Raw genomic sequence first — 15,471 nt, 5'->3', positions numbered from 1 at the left:
AATTTGTTTTAAAGAGATCTGTAGCAAACTCCTTGGGCTAGCTTTGCAGACAATAGAGAAAATTAACACAACGGGAATTAAACTGGAATGAATACTTACGTTGTAGTAATTAGCATTAGAACGTGCTTATCAAGGTTTAGTTCAGATAGACTAAGGGGTGGATTTTGAATTAACTATGAATACTGTAGTTTATCAAATTTGACTCGCTAATGCAGATAATAAGTGTCATTAGTGTGATTGATGTTGTCTTTTATGTCCAGGAGAATATTCGTTAGATTGACCTCAGGATTCAATTAAAATGTTCTTATCTTTGGAAGTCATATGCAAAGATGTTTTTTTACAGTTTGGCGTGTTCGGCGATCACAAAAATGAATGAAAAATGTATCTGCTGGGAAAAAAGTCGCATCTAAATTTATCTGAGGCAAAGTTATGCACAAATACTGACAAAATCTACAGGGGAGTTTATGAACTCATCCTGTGAGGATTGTTGAGACACTGTTCAACCAGTAGCTGGATCGTTTCATTGAGCGATCCAATTGGAAGGTAATTCGGAAAATTCGAGTGCTGCAAGCCAGGTCACACTACCGTACAGAGAGCCTTGCTCTTTAAATACAGTTCCGGTTGGCGGTCGCGGGGTGAAAAGCTCCCTCACGAACTGCACCATTACCGGTATTAGCTACTATAGGCCTGCATGAATGTGTTTGCGAGAGTACAATAGATACAGATTTTTCGGGATCGGAAAAGTGTGTATGATCCCATGACATTATTCAATCCACTGGTGACTTAAACGGTGAGATGTATGTATAGTCTGTCAAAGTCAGTTTGCTCTCGGCTGTAGAATTAATTCATCGTATGTAATACATGCAGACATCAATTTACTTTCACGTTGTGTAACAGACTGGCTAAAAGCCAGTGAAAAATGCCAGTTTTCATTTGCAGACTGGGTCACACTACTGCACAGATCTAATTTTGTTCATAGTTTTCTTCTTTTCCCCTCATAGTTTTCTTCTCCTTTTTATTTCTGGAGTGTTGAGCGTGTGACTCATGAAGTCTCTTAACTACAGCAGTGCCACGGCAGTGGATTTCACTGTCACACACACTGGTCTGTGATTTCAGAGTCCAAAGGACACATGGTGCCTATGTCCAGGAGGGATCAAGGTCCACCAGGATTTGCCAACCCTTTGGATAAAGCAGATTACCTCTGTGTCTTTGCCCATAACACATAGCCTGTAGCCTGTTCAGTCTCTTGTAAAAAAGTTGATTTTTCTTTTTTTAGCTATAGCACTTGTTACACCCCCCCCCCCCCCGCCCATTTTGTTTATAATTTTGAATGTACTGCTGTGCCATTTTTTTACTTTTTTGAGTTTGATACGAGCATAGTTGCATGCCCCCTGCCAGTTCTTTTGTAAGTGTGGTTTCCCTGTATGACTATCTGTGGCCACCAGTCTGTACCCAAGGCTTATGAGTATGGCAGGATGGGCAGTGTGCTGTTGTGATTCACACCTGATGTGCACGCTGTTCTTACAGCCAACACATTTTGGATGGATGTTTTCAATTTATTCTAGTTTTTGTTTCAAGCTATTAGTTTCACATCACAAATTGGATCATTTTATTGGAATGTGTAGGAATATGGAACTTAAGTATTAGCAGTGATACTGCGTATTATTATATTATAGAATTATTAACCCTCTCCTGTTGGTCATATAGGCCTGGGAACAATGTAAAGCTGCTTTGTGACAACTTGTGTTGTAAAAAGTGCTATACAAATAAAATTGAATTGAATAAAGTTAGACCTGTTTGTATACAGTCCTTTAAGTGGTCAAACTGCCATTGTAATATGTGCTGCAGTAGGTTAGCAGGGATTTGGTTGTGTGAACACTAGGAGTAAGGACTACGGCTGTTGGTCACATTTTGCAGCAACCATGTTGTAGAAGTCCTCTGTTAATGTTCTGTAATTTTAGTCAGGGTTCTTGTCATTGGTGTTATTGTTGCCTGAGGTTTGAGTTTCAATGAAATTTTTCTCGAGTGAGAGTTCTGTGTGACATGAAGAGTCTATGAGGGCTCCATCAGAGACTGACAATCAGAAGGGAGACTATGCACTGCGATTTCCTCCCTGATTCAGGAGTTTCAGCTTTATCTTGTTGTGAAGTGAAGCATTTCCATTTGCGAAAGTTTCAACTCAGGAATGGCACAGACAGACTCATTAGTGTGAAGTATATGGAGCCTGATATCTTGGTGTTATATAGAATCTTTGGTGCCGTGATGTCACTCCAGCCGGCCCTTCAACAGAGCAGTCGCCAGTCTTCTGGCTGTCGTTGCAAGAAGCAGCCTGAAAAACTACAGCGTCCCCCACTCACTCCCTGTCTGACTGACCGACTGACTGCACAGCTCTCACAGTAAAAACATTTATTGCTTGGCGCACTGAAGGGTGTGACAAGAACGCCAGAAAAGTAGTCACAGCCTGTGTGATGGGTGCCTCTTCTGGTCTTGTTTTGACTTTTTGTCCCCTGGAGGAGGACCTTATATGTTATTTCGCCCCACTGCCCTGAAAGCTAAATGTGCATCTCAATATGTAATTTATTAGGGTTCTCCTATCAGAGATGCAAGATGCTGTAAAGCTTCTGGTGCATTGTACAGTTGTATTACATTAATGATATTGATGGACCCTGCTCGCATTCACTTGACAGATTAAGATCTTTCTGGTTTTGTTTGACTAGTATGCCTGAAAATGATGATGGTTCTGGTCCCAGACATATTGTGTTTAGGATTGGGTGTAATGTTGCCTATAAATGAATACACACAGCATGCGCGTACCCAGTCAGACAGACCCAAAGCAGCCTGGCTCCTCCACTGCTGGCAGCCAGCAGTGCAGCTGTTGGGAGCGAGTAGAGATGGCTCTGAGCATGCAGCAGCCTGCCTGTACCCAGATTTGGGTTCCTGTAGACCTGTCCCCTCTCTTTGCCAGTGCCATCAGCAACAGGGCTACAGGGCCACCATTTTACAAAGTTTCATCCCATTTTAGTGTTGATTTCAGTTCTTGGTTTGGGGATGTGTATGGCTGAATAATGATACAGGAGGTGCGTTTCTGGTGTGTGTGTTTTTTTTTTTTTTTTTTTCCCTGGTGCTTTTCGCTGACTCGCGAGTTTAAATGGGACTGGACTTCGCAATAATCATAGCCATGCTGCCTTCTCTCCTTCTGCTTGAGACATGATTCTAAACAAATACAGCTGTTTAATGTAGTTTGATACTGCCTCAGAAAGTTGCCCTGTTTATTGTAGAATCAAAAAGCTTTGGCGCACTAGGCTCATGCCAGGCTTTTGCTCATGAATAACCTTCCTGTTTGTAATTACTCAGTCTTTGTAGTGAAGGCCTCTGGTGTTGGCTCAGCTCTGGCACTGCCCACCTGGTGTAAAGTGTTCGCTCAGGAAGCCTGTTAGGTGAGCACAGTGTTTTTCTTTTGCCAGCAAAGCCCTCGTTTCCAGAACTCCCAAAAACCCTGAGTGACCGAAGTTCACCTTTATTTCCTCATCGTTTGTACTGGGCTACAATAAAGGCTAGATTCTTTTATTATTATTTTCTCTAAAGGAAAGACCAATAAAATAGTTCACCAGGTTGGCTCCAAACCACTAGCTGTGGGAATAATCAGACTTACTCTCAGTAATTTGTACCAGGAAAAAAAAGAAAATAAGTGAAGTGATATTTCTTTGTTTCATATCCAAGGAGACACATGGGATTAAAAACCTCATGAATCACTGATAGTGTATACAAAGCACATGGGTTGAGTTAATAAGCAAAATTGGTTTTTGGGCATTAGGCTTGTTTGTGTGTTCCTGTGCGAGCCCAGTAAGTATACACTGTCTTAAACTTCATGGTTATTATAGCAGTGTCAGTTCTCCACTTCACAAGCTCTGTGTGAAGGTGTCATTGAACAGCTCTCACAGACCAGCAATACGTCTGATGATGTATTGGAATGTTTGAAGAGCATCGGGCTGGTCTGGTGCAGCTGCTGCCTTATGTTGGCACTTGTTGGTTACTGTCTGAAGCATTTTCTGGCAGTTCACCATGCTGAAACTCTGCAGTTCAATAAAGGCGATTAATCACCTTTGTACGTCTTTGAAGTCTGTGACACTAAAAGATGAAACATTACTGAACATTACAGAATGATGAATAGGAGGGCAGTGTAACTGTCATCTGTCAATCCTGTCCTTTCAGCGAGTGGATGGAAAAATGGTGGTATGTGCTTACGCTTTTCCATCTCTGACAGCTGTAGAATCTTGCCGTCATGTGTCTTGTCTTTTTGGTCAGTGAAGACAATGTGTCCCTCTGAAGGCCGTGTACAGGTCACACTCTTCCTTTTTTTCTTTGATTGGTATGGAAAGGCCTGTGGAGTTAGTGTAGAATCATGTCTGAGAGGATGATTGTGTGTCTAAAAGGATACTGTAAGAAGAGACAGCAGTTCTTTTTTTTTTATTATTGAAGAGTTTGTATGAAAATGGACGGGGAGGGGTGTAGGGCTGTCTTTTTTGCACGTGTGTTGGAGGGTGCAGAACCGCCGATGAACTCTGTGGCATCGAAACGTGTGTTTGTGTGAGTGTGTGTGTGTGCGTGCCCCCTCAGGACCTGAAATAGCACAGTGCAGAGATGAGGGGGATGGGAGGTATGTAGATGCAGATATCCAGTTACAGGATCATAGTATCACTCAAAGCTCCAGCTTCCATACCACTGTGTTTTGTCTACCTGTCTACACATTTCAGTGTCTCTGTACCTGTATAATCTATAGTCTGTTTTTGAGTGGTTTTTATGTAAAGCCATGTTTTGTTGTCAGAAGAATTATTCATGGTGCTGCTACTGGAACCAGGAACCCGAGTATGGTTCCTCATGCGTTTCTATGTTCTTTTCTCTAGCAGAACTAGAACTGCACACATTGCCATGCTACTTCAGTCCTATGCCAAAGTTGAAGGTAGCTAAGGGGATGTAGGAGCCATGAGTTGTCATGTTTGCCGCTGGGCACAGCCAAACAGGTGAGAGTTTCTTTGACAAGGTGTCAGACCTTCTGAAGGCAGATTTCAAACGTGTTTTGGCTAGCTAGTCTCACACCACATTGAAGATAAATATTTCATACAGTTTCCAGCTTAAAAGCACAGGCTTTTCTCCAGGAATAAGTCTTCTACTTTCTGTACCTGTGGAGATTGTCCACCATCTTGTTAAGGAAATTCGATACCTCTCAGTCTTTGCTGATTGTTGAGGCCAGGCAGAGGCAGCCTGGAATGGTACTTTAAAGGGATATGTAATGGAAACACTAACAGGAACCTTTTTGGTTGCATCAGATTCATTGTTTTGTAATTTGCACTGGGTAAGAGTGTCTGCCAAATTACTAGATGCAAAAAAGTTTGCATCTCCAGTTACTTGTCTCGGGTTCAGATGGTGGAAAAAGTCCTTATTGAGAGCTTTGATGAAATTCACAGGGTGGAGAAGTTTGTGTTTTTGCCAGTTGTGCAGCTGATGTTTTTTTTTTTTTTTAACTTCACCTTAGTTCTGCAGTTACCAAGTGCTGTGTTTCAGTTAGCAGTTGGCAGGAGTTGTATCCAGGAAACGAGTAGCTTAGCTGTGCTTTTACACTGCGGTCTAAAATGGGGGTTTGCCAAGTGTTTTATAAAGCTCTTCAAAGCAGTTGTGCCAATTTAAGAAGGAAAAAAAAAGGTTTTGATGTTCATTTTTTTGGAAAGTCCCACAGATGTAATGGAGAAAGCTTCTCTGAAGTGCCCTTTACCTTCCCTATTCTGACACAATGGGTACTTCAGGCATATAGCCCCAGGCACAGTGATCTTCAGTCTGGCGCTTCAGGATGTGTGTTTGCCACCTTTGTGAGTTAAGAGTGAGAGTGATTGTGTCTGTTCCCGATGAGGTGTCTGACCGGAGGTCCTCTGTAGTAGCAGTGCACTCACAAGATTTACCCTCCCCCGCCTTTGTACGCAGGGAGCGTCCAGCACCCTGTTGCTGCGCAGTGACACCAGGTGTCAGCAGGGCCGCAGAGTGTCGCCCCCTCTCCCAGCTGCCGCCCAGCTGGCCCGGCCCTGGCGGCCGGTCAGAGCCCGATCGGGCCCTGCCTGTGTGAGGCGTCCGAGCCAAACTGAGGAGAGGAGCCACAAGCACCAGGAATGCGAGGGTGGGGCTGCAGTGGCATTTGACTTCCTCATGCAGGTCCCTGTTGAGAGTCACTGGGACTCGTTCGGCTGCCGCCTCGCTCCCCCCGAAACCTTCCCTATGTGGCTGGAGCGTGCGCAGGCTTCCCGTGCACCCGGGCCCCCGGGCCACTGCGAATGGGCGCGATGCAAACCGGGCCCCTGTGTTGCACACGAAGATTTCGTCCCGTGTTTCTAATGCTCCTAGGTTGTTTTCTCCTCTCTGCATGATTTGCCTATCGTACCAGCTGCAGCTGAACACAAAGAGTAGGACTAGGAACACTTTTTTTTTTTTTCAGTCCTTTAAAGCGCCCCCCCCCCCCCCCCCCCCTTGTTGTCTCTGGGCGGATTCCCAGCTGACTGTGTTTGTCATGGTAACGGGCGGTGAGGTGACTGGCCTCGCCATTTGTACTTCCTGAGAAAGTGGGCTGCCTGGAGGAGCAGGGGCAGCGCAGGCGCGGTTGTGCGGGGGTGGGGGGGGAGCGTGTGCGCGAGGCTGTCAGTCTGGATTAGGCTCATACACACTGCGGTGCCACCAGTGCTACGGGGCTGCTGTTAATAGGGAATGCTTGCAGGGAGACTCCAAGGAAGAAGCGTGTTATTCTTTCTGTTCCAGAGAAAGGAGCTGTTGTTCTTTTCATTGGCAGTGTTTTTTTTTTTTTAATGTTGTTGTTGAGAGACTAGTCTGTAACACATAATTTAAATTTTTGTCTCCGACCCATGACCCAAAGTTTAGGGTGACATTCACTGTATCACATTCTCAGGCACTTGCCAGCGAGTTTTTTAGTGAAACTCGAAAGAAATAACAAGAAGGGTAAACGTGAGCCACAAGGTGTCCTGGAAGTCACGTGACTGCTGAGTTCTTTTCTCTGTTTGGTTTCACTGGTTGTGGTTGTGTGTGACAGCGGCTGACAGAGAAAGAGACAGTGACTCACAGAGGCTGCAGATCCTCAGGAATCGTCTCTTGATCAGTGAACGCTCTGTCAATCACCCCGTGACAAAACGTCAGCCAGGCTGACGCTGGTTGCTGTGGCAACTGTAGGCAGCCTGGGTTTGCGTTGGAAGGCCCCTCCTGTCACGTAGGCCCTGTTATAGGGACCGAGTGAGTGTGCGGACTGTGTATGTGTCATCCTTGCACATGTTCCGACGGTCCCACATCTTTCGAGAATGTAGGCACGCTGGCTGGCTACAGTGAAATCCTGTCTGTAGGTGACCCCGTGTTTTACAGACCAAATGTGAATGCCATTTCCTGTTTATTGCGAGCTGTTTGTTAGAACGCATCAATATGCAAGGTCCTGTTCTGTTTGACATTTAAAGTCCCAGACAGAAATGTTACAGTTTCCTTGTTTTTCATGTCCAGGTTTCACTGTGTTCCGGTTTTTGTCAGTGATCTGTTTTCTAGCGTCAGTCATCAGACGTGTAGCAGAACCAGGTTGGGTTTGGGCTGCCCCCATACTGCAGCGTTGCTAACGCATGTTGTCCCTCCCCCTCCTGCAGATATATGTTGGGTAAAGGAGCAAAGCGGAAACTGGACGAGGATGAAGACGGGCTGGAAGGCAAAGCGCTGGCGTTGGGCGGGGCGGCGGACGCGCCGTCCAAGGTGTCCTACACCCTGCAGAGGCAGACCATCTTCAACATCTCGCTGATGAAGCTGTACAACCAGCGCGCGCCGACGGAGCCCAGCCTGGAGAGGCGCGTGCTCATCAACAACGTGCTGCGCCGCATCCAGGAGGAGCTCACGCAGGAGGGCAGCCTGCGGCCGCTCTTCTTCCCCCCCTCCGCCCCGCCCGACGACCCCGTCGACGAGGGCTTCCGGGAGGCCCAGCCCGCCTTCGGCATGCTGTCCGTGGCGGCCGCGCCTCCCCCGCAGCCCCCCCCGGCCCCACCCCCGTCCGCCCTCTCCGACCCCGCACCCCCGGACTCCTGCCTCACCCCCGCCTCCCTGCTGGAGGACGACGCCTCCTCGTTTTGCACTTTGCCGTCCCCACACGCCGCCCAGCACTATCACGGCCTGCCCAGGCCGCCCCCGCTGGTGGCGAAAGACAGCTTCTCCTCGGCCCTGGACGAGATCGAGGAGCTCTGTCCGACTACCACGACGACTACTACCTCCTCCTCTGCTGTGCCGGCCCCGCACCTGCCGGCCCTCCCCCACTCGCCGTCGGTGGGCGCGGACGCAAAAGACTGCAGCAGGGCCTGCAGCCAGAAATTTGAGGGCCTGGTCTCACAACTGGAGAGCCGGGTGGGTGTTGCTGCCGCGGCCGAGTCGAGACTGATGGACTCCCTGCCCCCCAGCAGCCTGGACATGAGCTCCTCGTGCTCCGCAGGGTTCCTCACAGACCTGGCCCTGGACGACATCCTGTTTGCGGACATAGACACCTCCATGTATGACTTTGACCCCTGCACCTCTGCGTCAGGGACGAGCGCCTCAAAAATGGCGCCCGTGGTGACGGCGGACGATCTCCTCAAGACTCTTTCCCCCTACGGCGGCAGTCCCCCGTCTGTCACCCCGAACCAGCCTTTTAAAATGGACCTCACAGAACTGGACCACATCATGGAGGTTCTGGTTGGCTCTTGATTCCGAGACTTCAGCTGGAAGAATTCAAAGAAATCTTTAGGGCAAATAAATTGATACTTTTATTTTATTTTATTATTATTATTTTTTTTTTAAAAAAAGCATAAGTTTTATTAGACTGAAAGTTGTAATGATCAGTCGTGATGACACCTAATACTACTTCACAACACTGTGCATGCATCGTGCTCGGCTTTCCAAAAAGAAAAAGAAACACACAGCTTCTAGCGAATTTGAGTGCCTTCATTTGTCAACGACCACTTTCCAAATTCTGCTCCTTTTTGGTCATTTTTATCATCTTTTTGTCCTAATCATAGAAAAAGATGTGATTACCTGTAGAACACTTGATAACACCCCATGGACTCTTGCACCTCTCTTCCTTCTGGTGTGAGAATGAACTTTTTTGAAGCACAAATATTATACAGAGGAACATTAGGTTGCATGTGTCTTTCTGTATTTAGTTTTATTCTCATTGTCAGAAATGTTGGAAAAAGTGTTATTTTGTCTTTTTTTGCTGTTGCTCTGATTAATCAGTCTGAAGACTGGTGCTGTCGTCCGAACGCGTGACTCGGCAGTTTCAAAGTGCTGCCCGTGGCGATTTGTATTTTTATACCGATTCTCCTAATGGATAATGTTGTTTTCTAAAATGGATAAATGGCACATATTTTGATATGACTGTTTCTCAGAACTCCTAGGTTATCCAAAATGTACAGGAAGGACTTTTTATACCACGTTGTGTGAAATACAGTCACAGTAGAGTGTGTCCAAGAGCAGTGAACTGCTGAAGCTTCACTGGGTGGAAAAACTGCATGAGTTCAGTCATGGAGGAAGCTCATTCAGATTTACCAAACCAAAAAGACACTGCCTCCAGTGGGCAATAAGTATGTCACCCAGAATGACAGGGCTGATGGGTAAAGGGCTCCTCACGAGGCCCTTTGAGCCAGTGGATTAGTATTATTTTTTTAATACATACATGCATAAGTAATAAGTTTAATTGGCTCTTTTTAATTGACATTTTAGTTAGAAAGTATAACCATTATTGATGTCACAAATGCTGGTTAAGGTGTTAAATGAGTCAAAGTCTCCTCTCTGACCCTCAGAAGCTCAGAATGCCCATCACAACGTTAGAATAAAAATGATTTGAATAAGAAAAAATAGGCACATTTTTAATTATTTAAATATAACTTTTCTTGACTAACTTCGCAACAGACCCATTTTGCTTGAGATTTCGCTAACGCTAAAGCTGTGTCGAACAAACATTCACTCTGGTCTGGGACTCTGCTTTCAAGAGATGCAACTGGCCCTTTATTTCAGAGCGCTCGGTCAGGAATGCTGCCGAGGCTCTCTATGCATGCTGTCCTGCAGACAGGTCAATCTGCAAGCCTCCTCACTTTCTCACCACCAACTACGCCAAACGGCATTTCCATGTGTTTGAAGTGATTACGTTGTACACTTGTATGCTACGGTAACCATTTGCAACTCATCATCACGCCTGTTGCCAAATATTGCGTTTATATGGCACATGTTGCTTCTTTTTTTTTTTTAACGGTACGTTAAAGTGTATCCTGTGTGCAGGACTACATACAGCCTGTCATTGTGGGAGGAAAAAAAAATATGAGGTTGGTATGAGTAATTGTATTAATTTATTCCAGTTTTGTTGAAACGGTTTACAGTGTGGCACTCAGCAGTGTTGAAGCACAGCATTCTCTCCCTGTCACTGCTGGGTCGGGTTGCGTCTTCTGTGAGGCAGTGACAAACCAGCACTTTAATGGAGTCGGGGGGGTAGAGAGGAACCCCCTTGACACAGATCATTCACTGTTCTGACAACTTGCATTCCTGGTGCAGCCATTTCAGACTGTGAAGGTGGGATTCTGTAGGGAAACAACTTTTTTTTTTTGGGGGGGGGGGGGGGCGCTTTGTGAACAGGCTAATGGGAAGATCCATGAAGGAGGTTTGAAGGTGGTGCCTGAGTTGGAGAAGTGAAGTTTGATTTTTGTATTTCCTGTGTTCCCCCCTGCTACCAGCACAAAAGCCTGATTATTGTGTCTGCTTATGGATGAAGGGGTGTCACACCGATGACTTACAGCTCTGGTGACAAGTCACTTGTAGCACGCAAAGTGGCATGATGTGTCAGTTAGATGTCTGGGCTGATAACTTCATTTGTTCTTGTTAAGCCGCAAATCTGTGTAGTTGTTTCCTGCTTCATTGGCTTATTTCACCACAGCAAGATTTGGAAACACTTATTTGAGGAGACCTAAATTTCCTTTAGACCGAAATGTGTTTGTGTTAGTCCTGAGAAACAGATTACAGTTATAAAAAGACACATTTTGAGTTAACGAGCTAATGGAACCCACAAGAGAAGTATTATTCAACTTCAGTCTGAACCTGCAAAAAAGTCGCTGTCCGGCTATTTCAGACATAGGGACCACAGATAAGAACAGATACAAGTTCCACAGAACTGAACACCACCTGTTTGGGTAAACCGAGAAGTGGGATGGTGAGACATTTACATATTGCTATAAATACAAACTTGTTTTCTGTCTTAAAATCACTGCAGTCGGAGGAAGGAAGGACACTCTACACAGTGGCTGGCAATTTATAGTCTTGACAACTTGTATTCCTAGTGCAGTCATTTCTGGCTCTGATAGATGGAATATGCTATAGGAGACAGGCTAGTGGGGAAATGGCATGTATGGTTGAGTGTGAGGTTGTCTTTACAGTTTAAATGGTGACAAGGAGAGTGCTGAGTGGACAATACTATTAATTCATAATTATAATTAATAATAATGGTTTTAAAATATTTGGTTTGAAGTGATTGTTCTGTTTAAGTTATTTATTCTTCATTTCCCGTGTAAATATATTTATTTTGATGTGAAGCTAACATCTGGATTGTAATTGTGTACAGAATGTATGGTAGGAATGTACTCTTCTTTTAGGAATGTATATTATTTCTGGAAATGGGGTGAAAGCCATGTTTATGATAGTATCTTTTTTTTTTGTTTATTCATTATTGAATTGGTGTGGTATCTGTACCAGTTCATGGTTAACACTCTCTAAATCTGATTGGGATGGTGATGGTGCATCTGTCTGTGTTGCTTTGTGTGCGTGGGGGAAAGACTGGTGCAGCAATACAAATACAACTTTGTTCACACAAACTTGAGACGTTTGGAAATCCAAAGCTGACCTACGTTGTCAACCACCAATGCCAAACTGTATGTGTAAAAGAAGGAAGACCTGAATGGTACAGCAGTTTTTTTTTTTCTTTCTTTTGTTATTTTTCATTTTGAATTTGTTGCTGTTTCCAGTTGGTGGTTTAGTCAGCATTAAGTGACAAATATGCAGTAAGCGGGGCAGTGTGGGAGTGGGCCTATGGAGATACTTTGTGTATGAATTGGGGGGGGGGGGGGGGCAGGGCGGGCTGTTCTTTTTAAAAAGACGGCTATATTTTTCACAGACCTTGGAGCTGTGCCTTTTTCTATGCAATATTACCAACATATTCATATTCAGTGAAAGAAAAAAAACATCAAAACGGATTACTGTATTTGCATCAAGTTATGGGCTGTAGTATATAATGACCGTGGACAGGTGTATATGAATTTGAAACAGTCTTACTTTTGTAGTTTTATATTATACAATAAACTGTAAAAAAATGTCTCTGGTGTTTGTGTCATTGTTACTTTGATTTTTTGGATGTGAATGTTGATACTAAATATTATTGACCTCAATATGGAATACAACGTAATCACAATCATTCTCTCCTCATGATCCCAAGACAAAAAATGTCATGGAAAGGTTGATCTTTTTCCTACACCATGCTGTCCCCCTTGGTCTGTGGTTGCTTCTGTTTTACGCCCATGACTCACCCGCCGTCTATTTTCGGCGCCAGGGCAGACGCGGTCGGGATGGCCCGGGGACGGTTTTGGACCGCGGTGTGGGTGCACAGTTGGAACGGGGAGAGGGCTATCGTGGCCTGGCTCCTCGCAGGCTGGTGAGAGATTCCCCCTCGTTTTGAATGGTGGCTGGCTGTGAACCTGCTCCATGCCTGCCTGCGAGAGCTGCAGGACTGTGCTGCTCAGTGGGGCTGGATCCTGGAGGGGGTTGGTTTCATAAAAAGCACAGTATGTCTTTCTTGTAGGGATCTTCTAGGGGTGGCAGTGTGGCGTAGTGGTTAAGGAGCAGGACTTGTAGCCAAAAGGCTGCCAGCTCAATTCCCTGCTGGGCCACTGCTGCTGTACCCCTGGACAAGGTACTTAACCCACAATTACTTCAGTAAATATCCAGCTGTTTAATATGGATAACATTGTAAAAAACTAACCAATGTCATTTGCTCTGGATAAGAGCGTCTGCTAAATGCCAATAATGTAATGTAATCTTCAGTGTGTGGACCTGTTTCTGTGCTCTGACATGGCTGAAACTGATTGTTTATATAGCTCTAGTCACGGTCCTGAGATGCACACATCATGGAGTTTGAAGTGATTTGAATGCAACAAGTTCAGGCAGTGACTGCAGCAGGGGTTTGTAAATAGGGATTAAGCAATGTAATCCACTCTGTAATGTAGGCTTCATGGCCAACCCTGATTCTTCTGGGAGAAAGGCTTTTTACCGGGAGACACTGAAAATGTGTTTCATAAAGTAAAAGATTCTTTGTTCAACTGTGTGATTGCAGTGTTTAAACAGTGCATTTTTTGTAATATACCAGAGACTGAACAATATCATTTGTTTCCGCATTTTAAATATTGGTGGTGCAGAAAGCCTAAATGGAAACGATCACGATTTCTATTTCAGAAAAGTGCCTACAGCATCACGGTGGCTCCCACCAGCAGATAAACAAGACCATTGCTAAAATTAATCTGAGAGTGTGACTTTAGCTAATAATGGTTTTTTAGCTAATGAACAAGCAGCTGTGAACAAGCTGATTCACACAAGGAATGGGTAACCCAAGAACCCATTTATCTGGGCTGGATGCTATACGGGGCTCTGAAATAGGTGTCTGTTCAGCCTCATATATACCAAAGCAATGCAGGAGGATGACCGGCAGGTTTTGCAATTTGACATGGTCATCTTCCTCAACTTTGACACCTGCCAAATAGTCATGAGACGCTACTTCCAGTAGAAAATCTTATGAAACATTGCTAATAGAACCTCTCATAAATGGTTTGATCCGCAGTCAACAACAGCAATGTCTCAACAGCTGTCATTTAATTGGTGGCTGACTTGTGGTGTCTGTTAGTGGTGCATAGCAGATTCGCTGATCTTCATCGTATCTGGATGGGCTCATATAGGGAGCTTTGTGATGCCGAGGCTAAGTCAAGCCGATGATTTAAAGGCCAGTGAATGTGCACGCGGTCTACACAGCAATGATCAAAACAAGCAACCTCTTTGTGTGTGTGCCTGGCAGAGAGACTGACAGGAAACTAAGTTAATTAAAAGTAGTCCACAACCTCCCATCAGGACTGCTTGCACAACATTTGCCACTTACTTAAACACTTATGTGTTTGCATGTTTTGTGTGTGAAAGCTTTTACCTGCAGGTGTGTGTGCGTGTGTGTGTGTTTTCTTACTTTTTGGGAGTGAGAGTGCATGCTTCTTCCTGTGTTCTGTGCACCTCTGTATGCATGCACGTCTGACCAAAGCAGGGGCTTAACCCACAGAAAAAAAAAACTTCTTCAGAAAGTCAGGAAACCTCTTGAGGAAGTGCTGTGGTTTACAAGACCCAGCTCCTGTCCCACTCTGACAGTGGACACAGCATCATAACAACAGTATGGATCCCATTAACACAGGGATGTAATGCACACTCTGGTGAAAAGAGCACAAGAAAAGAGATTCTGCTTGCATTGTGGAACAGCCAAAACTATCTAAACCACTGTGCAGAAAAAAAAAGTAAGAGGACACCCTTGTTGTGCGGTTGTGGCACAGTAGAGAGAGCGCTTGGAGCTGTTTTACACACTGCCTCCCCCTTTCTCTCTCCCTTTATTTCTGTCAGGTTCGCTTTGTGCAGCGGATATCTGAATGATCCTGTTTTTCTCCTCCTGATAAGGAAGCTGAGTCACACCCACTCTCCCTCGCCACAAGCCCTGCCTGCAGCTGATCTCCGCCATCCCCCCCCCCACACACACACACACACACACACACACGCACACACACACACACACACACACACACACACACACACCCCTTTCAAGCAGACTTCATGCAGCCAGCCACACATGCTTATGTAACACCCACGGTGACTTACTGCTGCCCCCTCTGGCTGGAATGTGGAAAGACGGCCATGTCTGAGCAGTTTGTCCTCACGTGACTCCGAGCTCTCTTCCCCTCGGCGGCGCTGGCAGCAGGGGACCCTTTGTGTGCCTGCACTGTCACTGTGACAGCAGAGAACTGGCAGGCACTAACACAACAACAGGCTTAGCCGGATGTATTTATCCAGAGTCAATATTATTATTATAATCATTGTACTATACATTAACCACCTCATGGGTTCTTTAGATGAAACATTAATGTGTACAACTGAAGGCATGCACTAATGTGGACATCAGATTATCGATCTGAATGATCATTGGCTAATGTTTGTAGAAATGAATAAGAAACAGCTGATGTTCTAATACTGGATTGGCATAATAGATATCAAAAGAATTGGTATAATCAGTTCAACACACAAAACAGTAGTTATGATATTCTTTAATGTCAGACTTCATCACAAAAGGCAGCCCATTGCAAATTC

At 45.1% G+C, this 15,471-nt stretch overlaps 1 protein-coding gene across 2 annotated transcripts in view; it reads left to right on the top strand.

Annotated features, from left to right (window-relative positions):
• Window positions 1-8,757, top strand: part of sertad2b (SERTA domain containing 2b) — a 28,955-nt gene extending 20,198 nt beyond the window's left edge. For both annotated transcript variants that reach the window (XM_036546775.1, XM_036546774.1), the window contains exon 2: window positions 7,680-8,757. In XM_036546775.1, coding sequence (XP_036402668.1) covers window positions 7,684-8,757 — 1,074 coding nt within the window. In that variant the 5' untranslated portion in view covers window positions 7,680-7,683. The remainder of the gene's footprint in view (window positions 1-7,679) is intronic.
• The last annotated feature ends 6,714 nt before the right edge of the window (window positions 8,758-15,471 follow it).

Source organism: Megalops cyprinoides, chromosome 15 (assembly GCF_013368585.1).
Source record: "Megalops cyprinoides isolate fMegCyp1 chromosome 15, fMegCyp1.pri, whole genome shotgun sequence".
Taxonomy (NCBI): Eukaryota; Metazoa; Chordata; class Actinopteri; order Elopiformes; family Megalopidae; genus Megalops; species Megalops cyprinoides.
This window is presented reverse-complemented; position numbering and strand designations above follow the sequence as displayed.